The sequence below is a fragment of the Antedon mediterranea genome, chromosome 9 (assembly GCF_964355755.1).
Source record: "Antedon mediterranea chromosome 9, ecAntMedi1.1, whole genome shotgun sequence".
Classification (NCBI taxonomy): domain Eukaryota; kingdom Metazoa; phylum Echinodermata; class Crinoidea; order Comatulida; family Antedonidae; genus Antedon; species Antedon mediterranea.
This window is the reverse complement of record NC_092678.1, coordinates 23,750,078-23,773,702: the sequence shown is the minus strand read 5'-3', so window position 1 is coordinate 23,773,702 and position 23,625 is coordinate 23,750,078. Positions and strand designations below refer to the sequence as shown.

The following is a 23,625-nucleotide window of genomic DNA, read 5'->3' as shown; positions in this document are numbered from 1 at the left end:
TATCAAGTAAGTTGCAACAAACAGAATATTTGTTTTGCAATTTAACTTCTTGTTTATTGTGTGAACGTATGATCAATCAGTGGTATGTCTAATAAGTAACAAACGCCTCACACACTGTTATTGAGACCATTTGCAACTTCTACAAATTCAAAACCATTTTATACTTTGTAATTACTGTACTTGAAACAGGCCTTCAGTTAACTTTGTTTAATTCGATAAACCTAATACAAATTAATTTTGTTTCTCTCACAATGCCATTTGCAGCTCTATCAGCCCATATTATTATAAAGTCGTGATTTTCTTATCTGGCTTAAGATACCCTTATAGACGAGTACCCTTCGTTTGATTAATTCTAATGGTGGTATAAAATTATATTATATATTATCAATTATTTATACGTGTACTTTAACTTTTGACAATGCAATGTCATACGGCAAAGGTCCTGGTCTCATGCGAGTTGGACATACTAGAAACATGTCTCTAAGGTAAGATCTGTAATACATCATGAATTAAATTTCTCCACAAAAGATAAAAGAATATTTGGCGCAGTACGGTACTTTATATGTGTAGGCCTAAACCAATAGGTTTCCGTAGTGAGATGAAACCAATTTGACACAAAATCATACAATTATTATTAATGCCATACAATACAAAAATAACGAAATAATTCAATAACAGCTCACTTTTGATTCTGAAACTGGAGTTCAGTTTTTTTTTTCTTTATTGCTTTATTTAAATAAGTCTACTGCAATAAAATGATTTATACGTGTATACTTTTGTCATACAACATTAGGTTCTAGTTCAGTGAGTTGGAAAAGATAGGAACATGTCTGTAAGGTTAGGTTTTAATACATTCATCAATGAGTATCACAAATATTTAAAAATATATTAGACGAGCACATTCAAAGCTGTAAAAATGATACGCACGCCGCGCGCGTCGAATTTGGCTATTGTGGCGTCGAAACTAATAAAACACGTACACAAACATACCATTATTGTTTATGCCATACAAAATAATAATAACGAAATATTTAATTCGTAACAGCTCACTTTTGAAAAACAAATGCTACGTAAATGGCAAATGGATTAGCGCCAAGGATAGAACCGTTTTTGTCGTCATCAATCCGTCGACAGGAGAAATCGTCGGCGAAGTGCCTGATATGATTGAAGGAGACACCAATGAGGCGATCGCAGCGGCTGATGCGGCTTTTCAGACCTGGAGGCAGACAACAGCAAAGGTAACAGTGATGACTTGGCACAACCTTGTATTTGCTATTCATTGTAAAAAGGCGGACTTGATTGGTATTTTTTTTCAGTTTTTTATGTAATAATGTTTCAACGAATAGGCTTAACTCTTCCGACTATAATTTTTAGGAACGATGTCAAATCTTACATAAATGGCACGACCTTATTCTCAAACATAAGGAGGAATTGGCAGTGATACTAACTAAAGAAATGGTAAGAATTAAGATAAGTATATAGTGGTGTGTAGGCCTACATGTCACTCATCGTACTATGAACCTAATTCATCAACAAAAACAAAATTCACAATTGCTTGTGAAATTGAATGAATTGTAAACATTTATTGATGCTTTTGTTGAAAGGGGAAACCATTAAAACAATCAATGTTGGAGATTGACAATGGTGCATCGTTCGTTGATTGGTTCGCTGAAGAAGCGCGTCGTGTCTGTGGTGACGTAATAACCACTCCAGCAAAAGGAAGAAAGTTATTTGCCTTCAAGCAACCCATTGGAGTCGCCGGAATGATTACCCCTGTAAGTTCTGATCTGTCTATTTGTAATAAAAATGTTAATCAATACACAGGCATACCATTTTTCAGCTATTCAATTTGTTTTTGTTTTACCAATTGTTTGCGATTACATTCTCACAATATGGAAAAGGTCGACGAGTAACAACACCAACAACATTTGCAATAACCAAATTTAATGTTTTTGAAAAATAAAAACGCCTAATAAATGGCCTACAGTATATAGCTTTGGTTCCTTTGAACCTATCCAATAAAGTATCTCAATTATCTTTTTATAGTGGAATGTTCCTCATGCAATGGTAACTAGAAAAGCTGGAGTCGCTTTGGCTGCTGGATGTACAGTTGTACTAAAACCAGCAGAGGATACGCCCTTCTCTGCCTTAGCCTTGTGTGAGGTATGCTTAAACTATTCATAAACCAAAGGTGCATGCTAAGTACATATATATCCAAATTAATGTGTCTGTCTGTCCCATTCCATACCTGATATTCTTGTTTACAATGTTGATTAAGTCATGGAGGTATACCTCCATGATTAAGTCTACAAAAAAATACAACTTGTTTTTGTAGCTTGGAGAGCAAGCAGGATTTCCACCAGGAGTCCTGAACGTAGTCACGTGTTCAAGACAAAATGCTGCTAAAGTTGGCAATGCCATTTGTACTAGCCCGCTTGTTGCAAAGATTTCGTTTACTGGTTCAACTGCTGTTGGAAAGGTATATAATTCATTGTTATTAATTATTGTTTAGTTTTTATTGACTTAGATAATCTTATTCGGTACTTTAAAATTCTAATTACAAAATCCTTCTCTCTTTACTCTAGATTCTGTTAAAAACAGGAGCAAGTACCGTCAAGAAATTCTCGTTGGAACTTGGTGGAAATGCTCCATTTATTGTGTTCGATTCAGCTGATGTTGACCGCGCCGTCGCTGGTCTGATTGTCTGCAAATTCAGAAACTCCGGCCAGGTGAATCCTCTTTGACACAATGTTTGGAAAAAACGATGTTTAATTAAATCATTTCGGTTCAAGATATTTGCAGATATGACTGATTTGTGCTTTTTCTTTTCAGACGTGTATTTCTGCAAACAGAATTCTTGTTCAAGAAAAAATGTATGACAGCTTTGTTGAGAAAGTGGTAGCAGCAATGAAAGAGCAACTACATGTGGGAGACGGTTTTGACGCTAAATGTACTGTAGGTCCGCTGATAAACCAACGGGCGGTAGAAAAGGTAAAGTTTTTGATAAAATGAAAACCAAACAAACAACGTGCAGCAACATTTTTGTAAACTTGTCCAAACATTTGATCATTTTATTATATTGAAAGGTTGAAAACCACATAAAGAACGCATTATCAAACGGTGGTAAGCTCCTTCTTGGTGGAAAAAGACACAAACTCGGTGGAACATTCTTTGAGCCAACTCTCATATCTAATGCAACCGCCGACATGCTGTTCTGCACAGAAGAAACATTCGCACCAATGGCTGCCATTATAAAGTGAGTAGGCTATAGTAAAGTTCAAAGAATATGGTATATAGGACGGTGTACGCTCTAACAAGCGCAGTCATGTATGGTTTGTACACACACTACACACACAATGGACATTAATACACTATCAAAATAGTATTATGGTAGTAAATATGGTAGTGATATGACGTCATCGTGTCCATATACGGACAGTTTTTTGACACATACAGTTTTACATAGTATAGGCAAGGCTTTACACTGTCATAATTGGTAGATCTGATATAGGTGACGTTTAATCAAAGTTAAATTGCAATGGTTAATTTCACTTTTTAGGTTCAAAACAGAAGAAGAAGCTACACGCATTGCTAACGACACCAGATCTGGATTAGCTGGTTATTTCTATTCAAACGATCACCAACAAATTTGGCGCGTAGCCGATAAGATAAACGTTGGGATCCTTGGTGTGAACGAAGGGGCCTTAGTGGCGTGTGTCGAAGGTCCGTTTGGCGGTGTGAAAGAATCTGGAATTGGTATCGAAGGATCAAAGTATGGAATAGAAGAATACTTGCATATCAAGTATGTCTGCATCGGTGGATTATAAAGATGATCATGACGTCATTATTTCCCACTAAAGTATAAGCATACAGTACTGTACTATAATGCTAGGTTCTATACAGATTTGTGCCTTAAAAGCTTTTTTTTAATATTATTCAATTTCTGCCATATACATAACAAAGAAGACAAAACAATTATAAAAGGAGGCACGGAAAGACCAAACAGGTGCTAAACACATGCTAGTTGGTCAACCCAGAACAGAGAAAAATAAATAAATTACGTTCTACAATAAAAGCATCGACAAGAAAGCGACCAACTACACACATTTTCAATATCAAAATTATTATATATATATCTAATATATCTAATGTACGTAAATTACGTGTATTCCTATATCTCGAAATTATAAATGTGGTTTAGAATATAAACAGATTGTCACAAATCTTCTTAAACAGTACTACATTAATACTTTCGAGAGTTTGGAAAATAATTGATTTAAAATTAACTTGCAATAAACCGAAATTATACAATGTTTTGCAATTTTACATTTGTTTTTTTATTTTCCAGTACATCTTACATGTTTCTCTAAAGACTGTTTACAATTTAGTATACAACATTTGATTACTACATTATTTTGTCTTCAAATTGTCTTTAAAACAGTAAAAGGCTATGGGAATACAACCTACATACTCATCATCAAATTCATATTTCAAAATGTTATCAAACTCATTACTGATAATAATTTGAACCATAGACATTGTCTGCAGCAGGTGGTGAATGAAGGGCGCTAGGGAGTCTTGGGGGTGGTACCCCTGGGTGCGTCCACCCTGGAGCTACCGATGTTGGACTATGAAAAGTTGGGCTTGGTTCAGATGGGTGCTGACCTGGGGCATACCTGGGGTCATATCCAGGGGCTACATGAGGCACAGGAGGGAGTGTATGAGGTGCGGCCGTCGGCGGTGGGTAATGAGTAGCAGGCTGGGGTTGTTGTCTAGGGTTATGTACAGCCGTTGGTGGTGGGGTTGCGAAGGGCGTCTGTGTGATGGGATGTGGTGGTATAGCTGCCGTGGCTTGACTTGGTGGATAATGAATCTGTGTTGGTGGTGGGGGAGGTGGAGCTGCTGGTTGGTATGTCCGTGGATCTCTCGGTTCGTGGTATTCTTTATCATCTTGCAGCTGGACAGTAATCAAATTTGATGGTCGCCCACCAGTGACTACAGGTATGCTGCTTATAGCGTAGTTATCAGTTTGTTGGGAGGAGACATCGCTGTAGCCCAAGTGTTCAATTGTAGAAGTTGGATGGTACCTATCAGGCTGTGTTGGTGTATATTCTGCTTCTCTGGGTGCTACACTAGAGGACGATTTTGAAGCTCTGTTAGATGATGATGAATGCCCTGATTTCATATGTCTGTGGTTAATATGGGCTTGTAGGTCTCGCTGTGATAAATAAGTCCGTTTGCATCCCTTTGGACTGTGTTTGGGGGCACCGATATTACATACGTAGATACTGCCTAATGGTGACTGTTCAATTCTCTGCACAGGATCCCCACACCTACAAAATAAAAAAAACAATTTTTCAATTAGAGTAACTGAAATCTATTAATTATTTTAATTATCCTTGTTAGTATAAATAAAAAATTCGTATAATTTACCTTAAACAATGTTTATCAGTTGTTTTTGCACAGTTGAAGCAAAACACATGTTTACATGGAATCTGAAAAAAAAAGAAACGCTTGATGGAAATTCGTAAAAGACAAAATATAAAAGAAATTTAAAAGCACTTGTTTAATGCATTTTCAAATTATAAATCAAAGAAAGCTTACCATTCGACCATAACTTAAAATTGGTAGGCTACATTTCTCACAGCAATGAATCATGGGATCTTCAACCTTCTCACCAATTAGATTCACCTAAATAACAAAGATCTATATTGCTTAGTATAGTATATAATCATTTTACACCAGGGAAAAATTTCATTTTGTAACTTTGTTTAGCAAAATTGCTAATCAAACTGATTTTTGAGTCAAGAAACATTTTACACACATAATATAATAATTTATAATAAAATAATGTTATTTTAAAATTGGTAAAGCAACATGTTTTACAGTACCTTAAAATCCCAATTCAAACGTGTGCCCCTGTGCAATGGAAAATACGGTTCAATAGGCTGTGCCATTTTAAAGTTCTACAAAAATTACAAAATAAAATATTTATTGCAAACAAAATATTGTATTTTTAACAATTAAAAAAAAAACTTGAAATCTGATTATATATTGTTTATAAAGTGTAAATCAAATGTATTTAAAACTAAGTAATTGTATGTAATATCTATTTTTAGAGGCTATATAGTCTAGGCCTGTGTTCCACCTCGATTCTCGCGGGCGTCGCCTAACAAACATGGCCCAGGTTGGCCTATTAACCTCTAATTTTCCACTCTAAACAATGAGTCTTGAGGGCCCAGCGTTCTAGTCCTTTATGAATACGAAAAAGACACATTTTACCAAATATACTCAATATATAGGAAACAAAATAATACCTATATCATCAATTGCTCTTTTTTAGTATTTTAATATGTTAAAGCCTTAATTAATTCATTAATCTGAAGGTACACATGCATGTATAAATAAGTTTCTCCTAATCTAAACACCACGCGCTCAACACTTACCAATCTACGCCCGGTAGGGTCAAACAGGGCCCGGTATCACCCGGTAGGGCTTTATGATATGAAATTTATTAGGTACATGCTAAAATTATATTTGATGTTATTTTGATATTTAATTGTACGTTTTATACATTTTTAATGTGAAAAACTGTCAAAATATTGGGTTTATTCCGAAACTGAAGACCGCCCTCTGTGATTTTTGTGTGGCGTTGAACCAAGGTTGAACGCGTTGTAAACGCGTTGTGGACGAATGAAAAGTTCCTTAATATTTTATTTTTAAAAAAATCTAGAAATAGTTTCTATCCTATACATAAAAAAAGGAATCGTGTACAGAATTAGAAAAAAAATTAATATTAATTTCCAGGAATCTCTTTAGATTAAGAATGCGTTTTGTTGTACTGTTTCAATGTTGACGCTAGAAGAATAAAAAAAAGTTGATGACATTTGACCTTTCTTCATTGAACGTTTAACTTTTGTCGTCTGATGAAAATTGATGTGATAATGATGCAGTTTAAAGCTGTAAATATACTTTAAATCCGTTTTAAATTATACAATTTCTGTCTCATTAATTAAATATACTATTTTTGCTGTTCAACAACAAGGTCATGTCCTGTTTATGAAGTTTATTCGACTGTTACGCGTTGGTTTAATCTAGGCTAGGCTAGGCCTTAGAGTTGTTTGTTGTATTTTCTAGTTCCTGTCTGCTGATAAAGCAACAGTTGCTGTGAACATTATCTGTGTGATCCGATAGGACGCCCGAGGATTCGGCCTAGCTTTGTTAAAATGGTTATGCTGGATCTGAAAGACCTAGAAGTTGACAATGGTAAGCATACTAATTATTTTGTTAATACTGTGACTGTCTGAAATAAACATTTATTTTAAATTTCTATAGGCCTAATATTATTAAATGTAAATAATAATTTTATTTATATTAAATATATACTAGGCCTATATTATAGCCTTTATTTACTTAGGCTAACGCCTTTTAGTAGTAACTAGGCCTAACTGTACTAATAAAATAAAAATGTTAATTAAATAAAACCTGTTATTCAAATTCAATTGATTGATTGAGAGAGGGTAACCCACACATAAACACTTTAATAAAGTCTTTATAAAACCTTTGCAACATAAAATATTGAAAACAAATTAATTTTTTTTAAAGTTATCCTCGGTTATAACTGGGACCAAGATGAGAAGCAATTGTATATGCATCTGACTGTAAATGATAAAGTGAATGTCCAGCCTGATTTAGTCATCAATGTCACAGAAACAGATATAAGCATTACATACAAAGGTAGAGTAAACAATTAAGCATTAATTACAGTGGTGAGTGAATGCTCTTTGTTGATATTCACACTGCTTCATATTTTCTCTTTTGATGATGTACACTATTTAACATACAACTTCAAATGTTTTACTTTTTCAGAGGAGTTGGTATGGGGTTGCCAGTTCTTTAACAAGGTAGTGAAGAATACATGTAGGGTATCAAGTAAAGATAATTTATTAATTATCCAAGTTGATAAACAGACTATGAAGGAAGAATGGCCATATTTACTGAAATCAGATGAAAAACAAGACAGTGATGATGACAACACAACAGGTATCATTTTGTTGTTCTGTTTCTAAATTTAAGTCACCCACCAAAAAAGAAGAAATCTAAAAATGTAAGAAAAATGTGACAATAGGAATAATGTTGACTTAAAATGAGCTCTGAGATCCTTGAAAATAGCCATCTAAAAGCAAAAAACATCCAGAAATCAGTCAGATGGTGGCGCAATATTACAACCCTGTGTGTGCTTTTTTATCATATGCCAGTTCAGTCAGAAAGTGTTACTAACATTTTTTTTTTTTTGCAGATCATTTGTTTGAGCTTCAGTTTGTGAAAACTGATTTCTATGAAGTAAGTATATAACCTTTATCCATTGTTGAATCCTACCATTTATATTGCTGGACTTCATACTTCATTTATGCTACTAATACTTATATTTTGTTTCAGCGTGACGGCACAGTTTCTGTTTCTGTCTTTGTCAAAAAAATTGTTGATGAGACAATTCACGTAAACTTTGAAAAAGAAGAGCTTGATGTTAAGTTTTCTTCCAAGTAAGTGCTTAAGTCTCAATATTAACATGTTTTTCTGAAAACATTTCAGGTATATTAATCCTTGTGTAACATTAAATTTCTAAGAAAACTTAAGCTATACTGAATTTGTTATGGTAAGATTTACCATATTAAGTCCTGTATTAACAGGCCAATACTTTTCCTAACCAAAGAGAGAGTGAGCTTCACTGTAAATTTTACAAGGCTTGCTAACTTGTTAGGCTTTACTGTTATAGTGAAATTCACTCAATGAAGTCCTCGGTGGTAATAATTCCCATCCTGAGATTTGTACCAGTTCAAGTGCAAATGCAGCTTTAATTTAGTTTATTTCTGTATTCTGTAAAAATAAAATATTATTTTATTTTATTGTTTGAATATATTTTTACAGATTATTTTTACAATTGCTTTTAATCCTGCCATATAATTTGATCACATGACCCTTTAGAGTGCATGTCAAAATAATTCTATTCTATGTATGTTATAACGAAAGAGCAGCAAATTGTACGTCTTAAAATAAAATGATTTAAATTGAAAGAAAGGGCGTTTTTAAAACAGCAACGGTAGAATTATTTTGACACAATCTCTTTAAGCTTTTTGTTAAGTTTATTATTTTATTTTGCCAGAGATCCAAACTTCCTCAAAATGTATGAGGGAACAACGGAAAGTACTGTATTTCACTGGAAAATAAAACTAAGGTAAACAAAATATTGAAGTAGTCGCAATGCGAAAAATCACAACTTAAATTCAATTTAAATATAAAGAATAAAATAAGAAGAAAAGTTTTGTATGACTATAATTGGTCAGTTTTTGGAGAGTCCAGTTAGGAAGGTCTGGTTGGGAAAGTCCAGTTAGGAAATTCTGATTGCGAAAGTCCGGTTGGGAAAGTCCAGTTAGGAAAGTCCAGTTGGGAAAGTCCAGTTGGGAATTCCAGTTGGGAATTCCAGTTGGGAAATTTCAGTTGGGAAATTCCAGTTAGGAAACTCCAGTTGTGATTTATAATTTGTACACCTAAGCACAAGTTTACTTTTTACTTTTTGAAACTGAAAGATATCTGCAATTATTCTTCAAATTAATTTTTGTTTTGTCAATGATAGTAATGAAATAATCCCTGAAAAGTGTACATCCAAGGCAATGTCAACTAAGCTAGAAATTAAACTAAAGAAAGCTACCTCTACAAAATGGAGTTCTCTTGAAAAACAAATTATCAAATGTAAGTTACTTTTTAGATTATTTTATTTTTCCAAAAAAAAAGAGAGAATTTAAACATCTCTTGAAAAACAAATTATAAAATGTAAGTTGCTTTTTAGATTAATATTTTGTTTTCCCAAAAACGAGAGACTGGTTTTAAAGATAAAGTTTTCTTAATCTATTTTTGTTCTCTTTTTTTCAGCATCTAGTACGGAAGCAAAACCTAATGATGGCTGGCACTCATTGGGATCAAAACCAACAAAATCTATAAGAGGAGCGGCAGGTGGTGCTAAGTCTATAGCTGTCGTTGAACAAGTCCAACCTAAGGTAACAAAATATACCCTTTGATGTTATCCTTAGGCAAGACATTTTACTTCCATTCCACCCAGGTGTACAAATAGATTTCTGGTAAGCACTACATTAGTAGTTACAGTAAATAAAGATTCTTTAGTTTTTCGTTTAACCTTTACATGATGATGCATGGGTTTTTAGATAGGAAAAATGTAATCTTGTTGATTAATTTAGTCATTTCCATTTATGCCTAGCTTACCTGGATAAACTGACAATAGCCTGTGCTCTTCAGAGGGAGGGCTTAGACACGAAAATTAACACTCCTGGACCATAATGCACTAGTCTGCAACCACGTCCTTGTATAAATTTAAATGTTTTTTATTACAGAAGCCAACATGTGCCGTACAGCCAATGTCATACAGTAACAATGAAGACAGCTCCAAACAAGCACTCTATCAGATTGGATTCACTGGACTTGATAATATGGGAAACACTTGCTTTATGAACAGTGTTCTACAAGTGTTAGCCAACACTAGAGAACTCAGGGAATATGTCATGAGTAAGTGTTAAACAATTTTAAAACACTAATGAACTAAGTGGAGGGGGAGGTATTAGAGAGTTGGTGTTGACAATTTAATGCACTCTAAATGCATTTCTATAGCTATATTTACTCTCTTATTTGTCTATTGGAGTTAAAACACAGTGCTTTAATAGGTTTAACATGCTCTGTGTTTAAACGTGTGCAGTGTTTTATGCATGATTAACTGGTGTATGTGAACACAGTTTTGTTGACGTATCTTAAGCTATGTAATATTCTGCTTTCAGGTGGATCTCCACAGAATGAATTAAATCAGGAAAATCCTCTTGGTTCATCAGGAAAACTAATGATTGCATTTGCTGTTTTGATGAAGAGCTTATGGGGTGGTACTCATAGGTCTATAGCGCCAAAGAAACTCAAGGTAATTTAATATAAAGTGTAATGTGCCCAAATATGGTAGTGATATGCCCAAATATGGTAGTGATATGCCCAAATATAGTAGTGATATGCCCAAATATAGTAGTGATATGACATCATCATGTCCATAAGCACATCACATTTTGTTGTCACATAAAGTTTGATAGTGTAGACAAAGCTTAAGAGTCGACTAGAAATGCTTGCACTACTGTACCAATACTATAATGATATATTACATAGCCTATGTAAATACGCTAACGTGATTGGTTGAAACTGCATCACATGACTACCGCTGCGAGGATCGTAAATCGTATATATCCTCGAGAACGATGATATTGACTGTGTAATTTTCGCGTAATTATCGTGTCCCCTGTCATTAAACATATAGATTCTCGAGTACGATGATATTGACTGTGTAATTTTCGTGTGCCAACACTCGCGTTGCCGATAAATAAACAAAAGTCATCTACTCGATCTTGAACTCGGGTGCAATCGTCACTCCATCGCAAGACAACGCTTCAACCGCTGCGCCACGGAAGTTGCTTGAAGAAATTAATCATCTAAACTATTTAAACTATGCATACATAGCGCCCTCATTTGTTATAAGTCCACCCTAAATGTGATGAAACACCGTTTGTGATTGGTCAATACTCACGGTAGTAACCTAGTAACTAGTACGCGCTGAACATCCGGTGATTCGGCTCCTCGAAGATCGAGAAGAAGACGAATTGTTTATTCGGCCTACCTGATTATAATATTATTATTTTTAATAGGCTTATTGATGGAAATTCTTCTGTTAATTTAAACGACCTAGGCCTAAGTGAATATTTTATTGCCAAGGAATCATTAATTAGTAATTATCTGTATATTATTCTTCGCAAGGTACAGTAAGGTGTCTAGGCAGGCTTGTTTAAATACAATACAAATACTACTAGGCCTAGGCCTATAGGCTATATAGGAGGCCTAGCCTAGCTTCACCCAACCCAGCAGACTTGTTCTTGGCTATATAATATAACAGATATTGCCTTTTATATCGGTTAAATATAAGATTTGACATCCTCTTGAGAATGATATTAAGTTCTCGGGGAATATATATTTTCCTCAGCTGGCGCTTCGGGAAATATATATTCCCTCGAACTTAATATCATTCCCTCGGGGATGTCAAATCTTATATTTAACCTCTAAGCAGTCAATATCTGTATAATAGTTCATGTTTTTATGCTATGTTATTTTATAGGCATTAGTGGCAGCTAAGGCATCACAGTTTATGGGATATGCTCAACATGATGCCCAGGAATTCATGGCATTCTTACTTGATATTCTTCATGAGGTACAATGAGGTTCATATTATATAATATTATTATTATTATTCGCGGTACTAGACGTACCATTTATTTTGTATCACCAGAATATATATATATAACAGTACTGTCTGCAGATTGGATATACATATATATATATATATACAGTATTTCTTTTACAAGAATATTTCTATAAGTTTAGTCTAAATCATAATGAACGGAAAACATGGTATTTGATACAAAATGGGTTATAATATAATAGAAACGTGTAATTTGATTGGACATAGGGTCACATGCCAATCGAACATATCTGTTATATGTCAATGAACTTATTTAATATTATGATGGTAACTTAATACAAGATACTACAAAATTGTAGCTCATATAGTATTCTTTATAGTATGTCAACTATTAGTCAATAAACATACATATATAATATATCTAACAGAAGTTTTTTTATATCATGATAACTTATTATTAGTAGTCCTCTTTCCTTTATTATTATTATTATTATAATATATTATATTGTTTTAGGATGTGAATCGAGTTAAAAAGAAGCCATACTTTGAAAACAAAGAAGATACAACAAATAGGCCAGCACAGGTAAATTAATGAAATTCAGTAAATATGTATCTTGCTAGCAATACAAGAGTCATGTTTTCAAATCTTCTGACTATGTAACTTTTTCTTTCTTTTAGGAACTTGCCGATGAAGCGTGGAAAAGACATAGAGCCAGGAACGATTCTGTCATTGTTGATTTATTTCACGGTCAATACAAATCAAAACTTGTCTGTCCAACGTGTAACAAGGTATTGACTTCTTTCTTTAAAAAAATGTTACTTATGATCAATTGATCATTGATTCCCTTGCTTGTTTCCGTCACAAGGTTTTGTCTAATGTCAGTAATATTTAAATGTTGTCTTGTTATCTGTTGATTTTTGCTTGTATATTATATGTTATATTTTACGACTTTCAGCCCTGTTAATGGTGACGTTTGGTCACTGTAGGGTGATGATAAAATAAAATAAAAAAAAATAAAAAATTGCAATCAGTATCAATTTCATTAAACTTCAATTTAAATTTAATTTTATTTCCATAATATAATAACATACAGGATAATAAATACAATGAAGTAGTCATGTTGGGGGTGGGGGGGGGGGGAGGGTCATATAAGTCAGAAAGACTTTGACCCACCCCAAGACATAACTTGTCTGTCCAATGTGCAACAAAATATTTCAATTTCATCACAATATATTTTGAATAATTTTAGGATTAAAGTATATTTATTTGGGTTTTTGTGTGTATTAACCAATCATATATTTTCAGGTTTCAGTGACCTATGATCCATTTATGGAGTTGGTCGTACCACTGCCTAAGAAGAAGCAAATATTCTCCGTCATTTTTATGTCTCGCAATTTTCAAAATAAGCCTGTTAGGGTAAGTTTGATCTTAATTGTTTCCATTATGTGTGAATGCTTAATCTTGATAAATGAAATTAATATTAAATATATATAGCATTTTTCATTTAATATTTGATTTTAAAAAAAATAAGAATGTAATTGATGTTTGTAGTTTGCTTCTATGATGTCCATTAGATTAAATCAAAATTACCCCCTTTTATCATTTTCTGTTACTTTATCATGTATATATGTTTATTTACTAAATACTATAGTATATTGTGAGTCTGTCTGAAGATGCTATGGTGTACGACTTGAAACAGTCAGTCTCTGAGAAAACAGGAATTAATCCAACATGTGTAAGTTTAATGAGTCACATATCGCCTCCTACTTTATCATTCTTTCTTTCAAAGTATATTTTCTTAAAAGGCGAATTGTTTTCCACTTAGACCACTTACTACTAAATGTCCCTTTTATAAGCACATTTCCATTCTAAACATAATGTTCTTAATCACACACAAAATTTCACCGCTAATCATAACTGATCATGCGTTTATCAAAGCAATAATTAATTCAAATTTTAATTTATCTTTTACTTTGCATAAATTACATACCATACAATCTGCAGACAGTATTGCTTCAATCTTATTAAATCTCGTCTGTGCCGCTCAGGTTTCGAAATGATACATACCGCAGAACTAGCACAATATGTAGGCTTAACTTGTACATACATTATGCTAATACTGTATACTGCATAATGAAATATAGGTTTATTATTTAAACAGATGCAATACTCTTTTTTGTTTTTGTTGTAGTTACGAGTGTTTAGAGAGAATGGAGGCTGTTTCCAATATAAATTCAAAGACATAGATGCATTAAGCAAATATAAAGCAGACAATTTCTTCTTTGTGTAAGTGTTTTATTATTTATCAATTTAATACACATGACAATTTTAATCACTCTCTTCAGCTCTGTCTACACTATCAAACTAGTTTGACAAAACAATGTGGGATGTGCCAAAATATGGTAGTGATATGACATCATCATGTTCATAATATTGGCACATCACATTTTTTGGTCACATAAAGTGTAGACAGGGCTTTAACAAATTCTAATACATCACCATCTTGTTTTATTGTTCTCTCAGGGTTGAAGTGTTATCAGAAGCTGCAGCAGGAGAGAAAGTACTTGAAATCTCAGTCATTCAGGTACATTTCATTTTGAATTATATATATATATATATATGTATAGTATACTCTGTTTTCAAGCAGGTGTAAGCATTCAGTCACAGTTTTTATTCATTCGGTGTAGACACTCAAAATGTCCAACAGAAGTTGAAATAAAATTAACAAAAAATGAGTTTACAAGAAGTTTAAAATTTAAAACGTTACTGTACTGGTAAACTAAATAGAACCAATAAATACAAATAGTCAGCTAGTAACCCTGTGTCACATGGTGTGTCTGTTAAGGGGCGAGGAACTGATCGTGTTGCAGCCACAAAATAAACCCTTTAATTTTCGGAGCTCAGCATCCTGTGGTTAGATTGTCTTGATGTGACCTAACTTGCTCCTACAGTAGGCCATCAGTGGTTTCAAATCAAAAGTAAAAAAACACTGTATCACCCATTGTCATGAAGCACCATACACAGTAGTGTATTTAAATAAGGTTTATTTTTTTATTGTTGTTCTCTAATTTGTATTTTAAAAGCGTTTGCTGATGCCAAAACCTCGCTCCTACTGCTCGTTTTGCAAGAAACAACGTGTTGAGGGCAGCAAATTAAAACGTTGCACAAAATGCTATAGAGCAGCCTACTGTGGCCAGTAAGTTATTTTGAAATGTACTGTTTTTACTGACTCATTTTTTAAACCTTATTACCACTCTTAGAGTTCTGGATTCACATCCTAAATCATTATCATAAACGTTAATTACCGAAAAATCTAAGCATAGTTTTGTGTTTTTAAACCCGTAATTGATAATTGAATGTGCCATTAAACTTATTTATAAGATAAATCAAACATTGTGAACATAGAAGAGTTTGTTTTTATAATAATGAAACATATATTGATATTTGAAGATCATTTATATCTCAACATTGTAGAATACTAAAAAGTTTTGTCATTTTGTATGCAATAGTTACATAATACATTTAATCCTTTTAATTCTCACATATAGAGCTTGCCAAAAGCAGCATTGGACTACTCATAAGTCTAATTGTTATTCTCACATATAGAGCTTGCCAAAAGCAGCATTGGACTACTCATAAGTCTAATTGTTATTCTCACATATAGAGCTTGCCAAAACCAGCATTGGACTACTCATAAGTCTAATTGTTATTCTCACATATAGAGCTTGCCAAAAGCAGCATTGGACTACTCATAAGTCTAATTGTTATTCTCACATATAGAGCTTGCCAAAACCAGCATTGGACTACTCATAAGTCTAATTGTTATTCTCACATATAGAGCTTGCCAAAAGCAGCATTGGACTACTCATAAGTCTAATTGTTACCAAGCAGCGGAGTCAGTGGGCGTACCCTTCATTATCAGTTTACCAGAATCCAAGGCAAGTTACAGACGACTGGAACAAATGATGGAAGGCTTCGCTAGGTAGGCATTCTTATTGTGTGGGTGTAGAGGCTATTGTCACCTAGTCAAAATGTGATCCAACCAGTTTTATCTAAGTCTACACTATCAAACTTTATGTGACAACAAAATGTGATGTGCCTATATAATTATGTCATATCACTACCATATTCGGGTATATCACTACTACATTTTTATTTGTCAAACTAGTTTGATAGTGTAGAAAGAGATTTAGGCCTTCCACCAAAATTCATTGTTCCTTCTTTAGCTCATAGTGTCTGATAAATATTATAAAGATTCTAGATTTCCTGACTTGGTTATTTTTTTCTTAGATATTCTGTGGCTGTTTTTCAACCTCCAGTCCAACAGACATCTTCTTTAGGCGGTAAAGCACCAAATGATGTTGAGATGGAGGATGAGCAGTCGTTCCCTGCCACCACGGAGACTGATGAACCAACAACATTTACTTCACAAGAGTCAAATGACGTAGAGATGGAAGAGGAGGAGGAGGAAGAAACAAGCACAAAAGTCCCAAAGCTAAAAACAGGTTAATTAACATATATTATTTCCATTTATTAACATATTTATTTTCAGAAGGAAAGAGGAATTGAAGCTCTATAACACAAAAGTCTCAGATTTTCTTTTTGATGTTTGTGCCTTGTCCTTAGGATAGATAGTTCAGCCATTGTTGTACTTTACTTTAGGTAGACCTCTTGGATGTATTAATGTAATGCAACTTAGACTTGTATATCTGCATTTTATTTAATGTTCATTTCTCCAGCAACCGTCGCAGGTCAAGTCAAAACCGAGACAAGAAATTCACCTTTATTTTTCATTAAACCTGTGGACATTCAGGGGAAAAGTCTGCCCAAGATACCTAGATTAGAAGATAAAGGTTAGTAAAATAATTATTCATTTTCATATATTCTGTTACTTGTTTATATTCCACTTAAATATACCATTTGCTTGCAGCTTGGTATGATGATAGGGATAGTTATAGGCCTGGCAAAGTTGTGCTGGTCTAGTGCTTTAAGTTTGTCCCGGGTTGAACTGGCAATTTTGTGCTGGTCTATTGCTGATTGTCCTGAGTTTTACAGTGGAATGTGATGCTGAAATTAAGAAATGTATTTCCATTAGATTACCATCACACTATATCAAGTGAACTTTAACCTCAATGACCTCTTTTAGGTCATGAACCTCTTAATCTGCAAGACTATGAATATCTTGCCATGGACTGGAGGAACAACGAGAAGATGGACCAGTATGTGCTGGTGGAGTCCAAAAGTATAGAGTTTGACGATGATGTACATGCTTCTAACGAGGATTCAGTAACCACTTTAGTGCATTGTATCGACCTTTTCACCAGACCAGAGAAGTTGTCCAAGGAAGAGGCATGGTAAGTAAATGATATTGATGTGTAACTGTGTATGCACCACACACTGTAAGCATAGCAAGTATAATGATATTGATGTGTATACTGTGTATGCACCACACACTGTAAGCATAGCAATTACAAAAGCTAGAGCATTAACCTTCAACGATGAAGTTTGCTCATAAATGGAAGAAGTAGGACTATAGCTCTAACAATTCTACTGTTTTTACCTTGCTGCTATAGCATAATAACATTTGATGCTGACCAAAGATCAACTACATTCTTACATATTTTAAATGCTTGGTGTCTGCAGCAAGGCTACTTATGCCTGAACACCTTTTACTTAATACACATTGTTTTAACATACATACATCTAGTACTAAAATTTCAGAATCCCAAGCTTATGTCCTCTCGTACAATTAGTATTAAATTATTAATAGATATTACATTTTTCTATTTGGATACAAATTAATAAAATAATTATTATTATTATTTAAAAAAAAAACATTCTGAGAACTTCAGGATGACAAATCTGTACATATTATAGATGTGTTTAACATTGTGACTGAAGTAAGTAAATGTATTTGGTTTGACATCTCTAGGTATTGTCCAAAGTGTAAGGAACACAGGGAAGCAACAAAAGAGATGTCAATCTGGAGGTTGCCATCAACTCTGATCATCCAGTTGAAGAGGTTCTCTTTCAAAAACGCACTTTGGAGAGATAAAATCAACAAGAAAATTGTTTATCCAACCAGGTAAAAAATGTCACCTGTTAAATTTACTAGTTGTGCTGTATTTTATATCCCAATTTTTACTGGTTTAAAAAAAATACCAAACCGAAACGCCAGAAAGGCAAGTTGCAAACCGGTGATCTGGTACTTCCACATTGTTCGATTAAAATATATCTATAGATGACTTGGTCTTTCTAACGTTTTGTGATGTTTAACACTTGGCTTATAGACAGCTTGGTGTATTACCCAACACATTTTTTTCTTTTATTTACCAGGGGTTTAAATTTAACAGATTATGTGTACGGACTTCATTCTGGACCAGCAATATTTGACCTTTACGGGGTCATCAACCATCATGGAGGTCTACTTGGAGGTCATTACGTGGCGTTTGCCAGGCTACCGGGAATTGAACATTGCCATTCCAATGATATCGGTAAGTAACATATTATCTTAAAATGTCGGAAAACATTGAAATGTCTACCAAAATAGCCTTTACTCTATATAATTTGTAAGTCGCTTAAAAATATTTCAATTAATAAAAAGCAGTTGATTTAAATAAAATTGTTAATTGTTTAACATAAAGAGAGTTTCTGGTGAGGGCGTAGAGAATTGTATTATGTTCTATTAACCAATGGCCGTATTCACCAATCACACTTAAGTGAGATATTTCCCTTAAAAATGTAAGTATTTCCCTTACTGTATTCACTTAGGAGATTTAAAAATGTATTGTCCCCCAAAAACATGAAAAATGAAGATTTATTAAATCAGACTTTGAATGTTATTTTGTAGTTTTAATCAAGTTAATCACTTCAATGGAAAAAAATCCCGAAAAAATAATGTTTTTACTTATAAAATGACAAGATAAATGTTAAAATTCAACCAAAAATCCATTGGCTGGCAGCCAATTTGATCATTTTTTGCTTTAAATTTAATTTTTTTCAGGTAAATACATTTTGTTTCGATCCAATTTTTAGTCAAAGTGGATAACTATTATGTTACATTAAAATGAAATATAAAAAAAAAATGTTTTTAAGAATTATTTTTTCAGGGGGACAATACATCTTTAAGTGTTTCCCTTAGCCTAAGTGTTAATGGTGAATGCAGCCACATGCCTCTATCTAAGCTCAGTGACTGCCAGTGCAAATATTTCAAACAATTGCAATATCTCCTTTTCGCCCTTCTTGTTAATACCCATCCCAGCTGGTGGTTAGTATGTACTTAGTGAATGACCCAAATTCATTTCCTTTCAAAATGGTGACATCTGCCCTTGCATTGACCTCCCTCCCTATACTAGAACAAGTATACAAGTATATTTGCAAGTTTAGTTTTTAAACATATTATATTTTCTCTTGTTCACATTGACATTTTGTCTTACAGCACTGAAACATCAGTTTAAAAGCACTTTATAAATGCTCAGTATTATTTAATTATTTATTTGGCACAATTCATCAAAATACATAGATTAAAATATTTCACTTTGAAATGTTTCATTTATAAATTATTAGTACTGTATTTACATGAATGGTTGATATTTCTAAAACTCTGTCTAAACTTTATGTGACAAGAAAAATGTGATGTGTCCATATATGGACATGATGATGTCATATCACTACCATATTTTAGCATATCACTACTATATTTGGGCACATGATTCTTCATCTTTCTATATTTTTCCAAAAAAAATCATTTAGAGATTTCAAATTTAACTAAAATAAATATTGTATCAACCACCACAGTCTATCTTCATTTCACAATTTCCAACCAAAATTACCTTTTCAAATAATTTGATTTGTCATCATTGCATATTTTAAAATTATTCAATTATCCAATTTTCTATAAGATGATGAAAACTAAATACAGATAATCTATCTTATTTTTGGCAACACTTGAAAAAGCTTTTAATATTTATTTCAAATTTAGGTTTTATTTAAACTATTAAGTCTGCATTTTCTAAGAAAATTGTAGTTATTTCAGCCAAAAAAACTAATGTCAGCTGTTTTTGTTGGTGACTTGTAGTGTGTGTAAGTTTACGCTTGAGGGCAGCTTGTAGTTAGGATTTTAAACTCCCACGGGAGTGCTTTGTGGCTTTGTGTTTCAATTGGATAATTGGAACACTTCAAACGCTAATTGAAGGATAAGGTTACTGTTGGTATTTGACGATTGCGCAAGAAATTAGTTTCTAAAGCTCTGTCTGCACTATCAAACTTATGTTACCAAAAATGTGATGTGCCCAATCCCATACAGTATATTGATGATGTCATATCACTACCATATTTGGGAATCACTACCATGTTTGGGCACATCACACTTTTTTTATTCAAACTAATTTGATACAATGATAGTGTAGACAGAGCTTTACTGTTGGTATATTAGATGATTGCGCAAGAAAGAAAGACATATTATGCAGATTTAAGGCCACCCTGAGGTGTAACAACACCATAGGGTATAATAAGGCCACCCCTTAATAAATAATTTTGTTTTGGGTGTATCAAAAAGAGTAGGGATCGTTTCTCAGTGTACTGTCCAATTTACCACTAGAAGGACCCCAATGATAAATAAATAAATATGTAAAAAAATGAATAAATAAATGAATGAATGAATGAATACAAAGTAAGTGTAACCCATGTACTATTTTTCTTCTTTTTTATCTTATTTTATTTAGTTTTAATACTGTTTTTTTATGTATGCTTCTTTAGGTTGGCGACTATTTGATGACAGCATAGTGCGTGCTGTTGATGAGAAGTACGTAGTGACACAATCCGCTTACTTGCTGTTTTACAGACAGCGTAGGCCGTACCAGAGTTTGATTCAAAACCCATCTGTGGAGGCACAAACTTCAAGATTTACCAGAGAGAAAGAACCGATTGGAAAGAATGATCTGATTCAAGGAAGCCGCGACACAGAACATGCTACACAGAGAGATCCTTATGTTGGAAAGAGCATGCCAGACGATGACTCCAGTGAGAGTATACCAGAGAATGGCAAGAAGCAGAACATGCCAGAGGATGGTGCTAAACATAGTATGCCAGAGAATGGTGCTAAACAGAGCATGCCAGAACATGGCAGTGAACATATGCCGAAGAATGATATGGAATACAATAAAAAAGACCGAATCGACAAGGATTGTAGCTGTCAGAAGCAAGAAAGAACTGATGAAGAAGAAAAGAACACTGATATGGAAGTCATTGATTAATCACCAAGGTAACTCTTTGTCAGGTGCAGGAGCATTTTGACATCTACTTCAAAGAGGCTAGCTCTTGGCCTAGCATGTGGTTTAATGTCAAACATCTACTTCAAATAGGATAGCTCTAGGCGTGGCATGTGGTTCAACACCATTTTGAATGAGGGTAACTGTAGGCCTAGTGTGTTCTTTAGGATAGTTCTTGACTAGCTAGCTCATGTTGAAGGAGGTAAGAATTGTTAATTTTTAATTTGTTAATTGTTATAATTTCTCTAAGCGCTTCTGGGAAGCCTGTCACTGAATGTACTTTAAAAGTCATTATATGCAATATGATTAATTGGTTGAACCAATACATTTTAGTTTTGAATAACATAATTTTTACTAATAACATCACTGCGTTATTTTGTATATTTAATTGTATTATTTAGCACGGTTATTGTTATACTAATATTCAACTTATTGTTAATATTATAATGTATTTTTATAGGAATATAATATTACTATATAGACTAAACCTGACTCTTCTAAAAGTAAGTTTCCAAATGCACCTTATCCTTGTATACGTGGCTCCTTTATAGAGAAACTGCCCCATCCTCGGTCCTTTAAAGGAGTCAATATATGTTGAAAGCTTACTGACACATGTCAATCAGTGTGAGATCTACTAGCTTTGATTGACAGCGTATTTTGGCCGATGACCTGACCACTTTGGCCAGTCATTAGTCAGACTCACCTGTGGAAATGAGATACAATCTGTTTCCAGTGGATGGGTGAGTGAAACATTGCAGTACGCTTTCTTCTTCTAACCACGCGCAATCACTTACCCATAGTACAGGAGCTTGCAGATCTCATTGGTGTAGAGCAGTGCCTAGTCTATTTCCCCTGTCTTTGTGCAAACACACTGCCAACAGTGTTTTCATCATCATAGTGCAATGAGCCTGTCTTTTGTGTGTGATTTGTCTGTAATGTCTATCCATAGTTAAGATTGTTTTTTTACACTAAATGTAGGATTGTTTTTAAACTGCGCATTCAAATGTGAGAACAATGCCGTGCCCATAACAAAGTAACTGCCTTTAATTTGATTATACAGTATAAGATTTAATATGGCTAGTGTCAATTGTTATCATAAAATAAACTTGTTAACATTGAATACTATAAATCCATCAACCTTTCGCATCCTAGAAAGATTTAGGAACGGTTTGCAGCAGCCAGAGTCAACATTTATAAAGTTTAAGAGCTAAATTCTTGTTTGTGAAATGTTTTGTATTCCAGGATGAACTCTTCATGGCCTACATATTTTTAATCAGCGTAACAAAAAATGTGATTATTGAACAATTAATAAAATGTGTTTGAAACAGATGAATGTTATTGTTGTTCAGAAATGTTTGTTTAAATGTATACAGTACGCGTGCGCACTGTGTGTACATTGTGTGACAAACAGGGTTGGTACACACTAAAGCAGTGTCGTACCTCGTTGTACAAACGCATATCTACGCACGTCACATCCAGGGTTGGTACACACTAAAGCAGTGTCGTATCGTACCTCGTCATGCAAACGCACATCTACGCACGACACATCCATGTTTGGTACACACTAAAGCAGTGTCGAGCCTCGTCATGCAAACGCATATCTACGTACGACACATCCATGTTTGGTACACACTAAAGCAGTGTCGTACCTCGTCATACAAACGCATATCTACGTACGACACATCCAGGGTTGGTACACACTAAAGCGGTGTCGTGCCTCGTCATGCAAACGCATATCTACGTACGACACATCCAGGGTTGGTACACACTAAAGCAGTGTCGTACCTCGTTGTACAAACGCATATCTACGTACGACACATCCAGGGTTGGTACACACTAAAGCAGTGTCGTACCTCGTTGTACAAACGCATATCTACGCACGACACATCCAGGGTTGGTACACACTAAAGCAGTGTCGTGCCTCGTTGTACAAACGCATATCTACGCACGTCACATCCAGGGTTGGTACACACTAAAGCAGTGTCGTACCTCGTTGTACAAACGCATATCTACGCACGACACATCCAGGGTTGGTACACACTAAAGCAGTGTCGTACCTC

At 34.1% G+C, this 23,625-nt stretch overlaps 3 protein-coding genes across 3 annotated transcripts; 2 read left to right on the top strand and 1 right to left on the bottom strand.

Moving 5' to 3' along the window:
- Window positions 1-826: 826 nt before the first annotated feature.
- On the top strand, window positions 827-4,298 carry LOC140058967 (succinate-semialdehyde dehydrogenase, mitochondrial-like). Its single transcript, XM_072104760.1, has 10 exons — window positions 827-837; window positions 1,046-1,238; window positions 1,375-1,458; window positions 1,605-1,775; window positions 2,047-2,163; window positions 2,336-2,479; window positions 2,586-2,729; window positions 2,833-2,991; window positions 3,087-3,256; window positions 3,560-4,298. Exons 1-10 carry the CDS (start codon window positions 827-829, stop codon window positions 3,825-3,827), a joined length of 1,461 nt encoding a protein of 486 aa, XP_071960861.1. The 3' UTR covers window positions 3,828-4,298.
- Window positions 4,299-4,349: 51 nt separating this feature from the next.
- Window positions 4,350-6,451, bottom strand: LOC140058966 (E3 ubiquitin-protein ligase Hakai-like). The gene is made up of 5 exons (XM_072104759.1): window positions 6,318-6,451; window positions 5,892-5,966; window positions 5,605-5,691; window positions 5,434-5,495; window positions 4,350-5,333 (listed from the first exon to the last, which is right to left on the bottom strand). The coding sequence occupies exons 2-5, from the start codon at window positions 5,955-5,957 to the stop codon at window positions 4,511-4,513; spliced, it is 1,038 nt and encodes a 345-aa protein (XP_071960860.1). The 5' UTR covers window positions 5,958-5,966; window positions 6,318-6,451; the 3' UTR covers window positions 4,350-4,510.
- Window positions 6,452-6,925: 474 nt separating this feature from the next.
- On the top strand, window positions 6,926-22,894 carry LOC140058454 (ubiquitin carboxyl-terminal hydrolase 19-like). Its single transcript, XM_072104069.1, has 26 exons — window positions 6,926-6,962; window positions 7,138-7,266; window positions 7,606-7,737; window positions 7,870-8,043; window positions 8,300-8,343; window positions 8,440-8,543; window positions 9,164-9,235; window positions 9,635-9,750; window positions 9,931-10,055; window positions 10,407-10,578; window positions 10,845-10,978; window positions 12,212-12,304; window positions 12,810-12,878; window positions 12,974-13,084; window positions 13,602-13,712; window positions 13,948-14,031; window positions 14,488-14,582; window positions 14,820-14,880; window positions 15,380-15,492; window positions 16,135-16,278; window positions 16,587-16,801; window positions 17,036-17,149; window positions 17,443-17,650; window positions 18,229-18,381; window positions 18,633-18,790; window positions 21,054-22,894. The coding sequence occupies exons 2-26, from the start codon at window positions 7,227-7,229 to the stop codon at window positions 21,548-21,550; spliced, it is 3,339 nt and encodes a 1,112-aa protein (XP_071960170.1). The 5' UTR covers window positions 6,926-6,962; window positions 7,138-7,226; the 3' UTR covers window positions 21,551-22,894.
- Window positions 22,895-23,625: the final 731 nt, after the last annotated feature.

Excerpts from the sequence above, each read along its gene's own strand:
- LOC140058967 (XM_072104760.1), top strand. Across the intron at positions 2,730-2,832 it reads AATTCAGAAACTCCGGCCAG|ACGTGTATTTCTGCAAACAG; the intron begins GTGAATCCTCTT and ends TTTTCTTTTCAG. Across the intron at positions 3,257-3,559 it reads CCAATGGCTGCCATTATAAA|GTTCAAAACAGAAGAAGAAG; the intron begins GTGAGTAGGCTA and ends TTCACTTTTTAG.
- LOC140058454 (XM_072104069.1), top strand. The coding sequence starts at position 7,227 with ATGGTTATGCTGGATCTGAAAGACCTAGAAGTTGACAATG. Across the intron at positions 17,651-18,228 it reads TTGTCCAAGGAAGAGGCATG|GTATTGTCCAAAGTGTAAGG; the intron begins GTAAGTAAATGA and ends TGACATCTCTAG. Across the intron at positions 18,791-21,053 it reads TTGCCATTCCAATGATATCG|GTTGGCGACTATTTGATGAC; the intron begins GTAAGTAACATA and ends ATGCTTCTTTAG.
- LOC140058966 (XM_072104759.1), bottom strand. The coding sequence starts at position 5,957 with ATGGCACAGCCTATTGAACCGTATTTTCCATTGCACAGGGGCACACGT. Across the intron at positions 5,692-5,891 it reads GTTTGAATTGGGATTTTAAG|GTGAATCTAATTGGTGAGAA; the intron begins GTACTGTAAAAC and ends TTTGTTATTTAG. Across the intron at positions 5,334-5,433 it reads ACTGATAAACATTGTTTAAG|GTGTGGGGATCCTGTGCAGA; the intron begins GTAAATTATACG and ends TTTATTTTGTAG.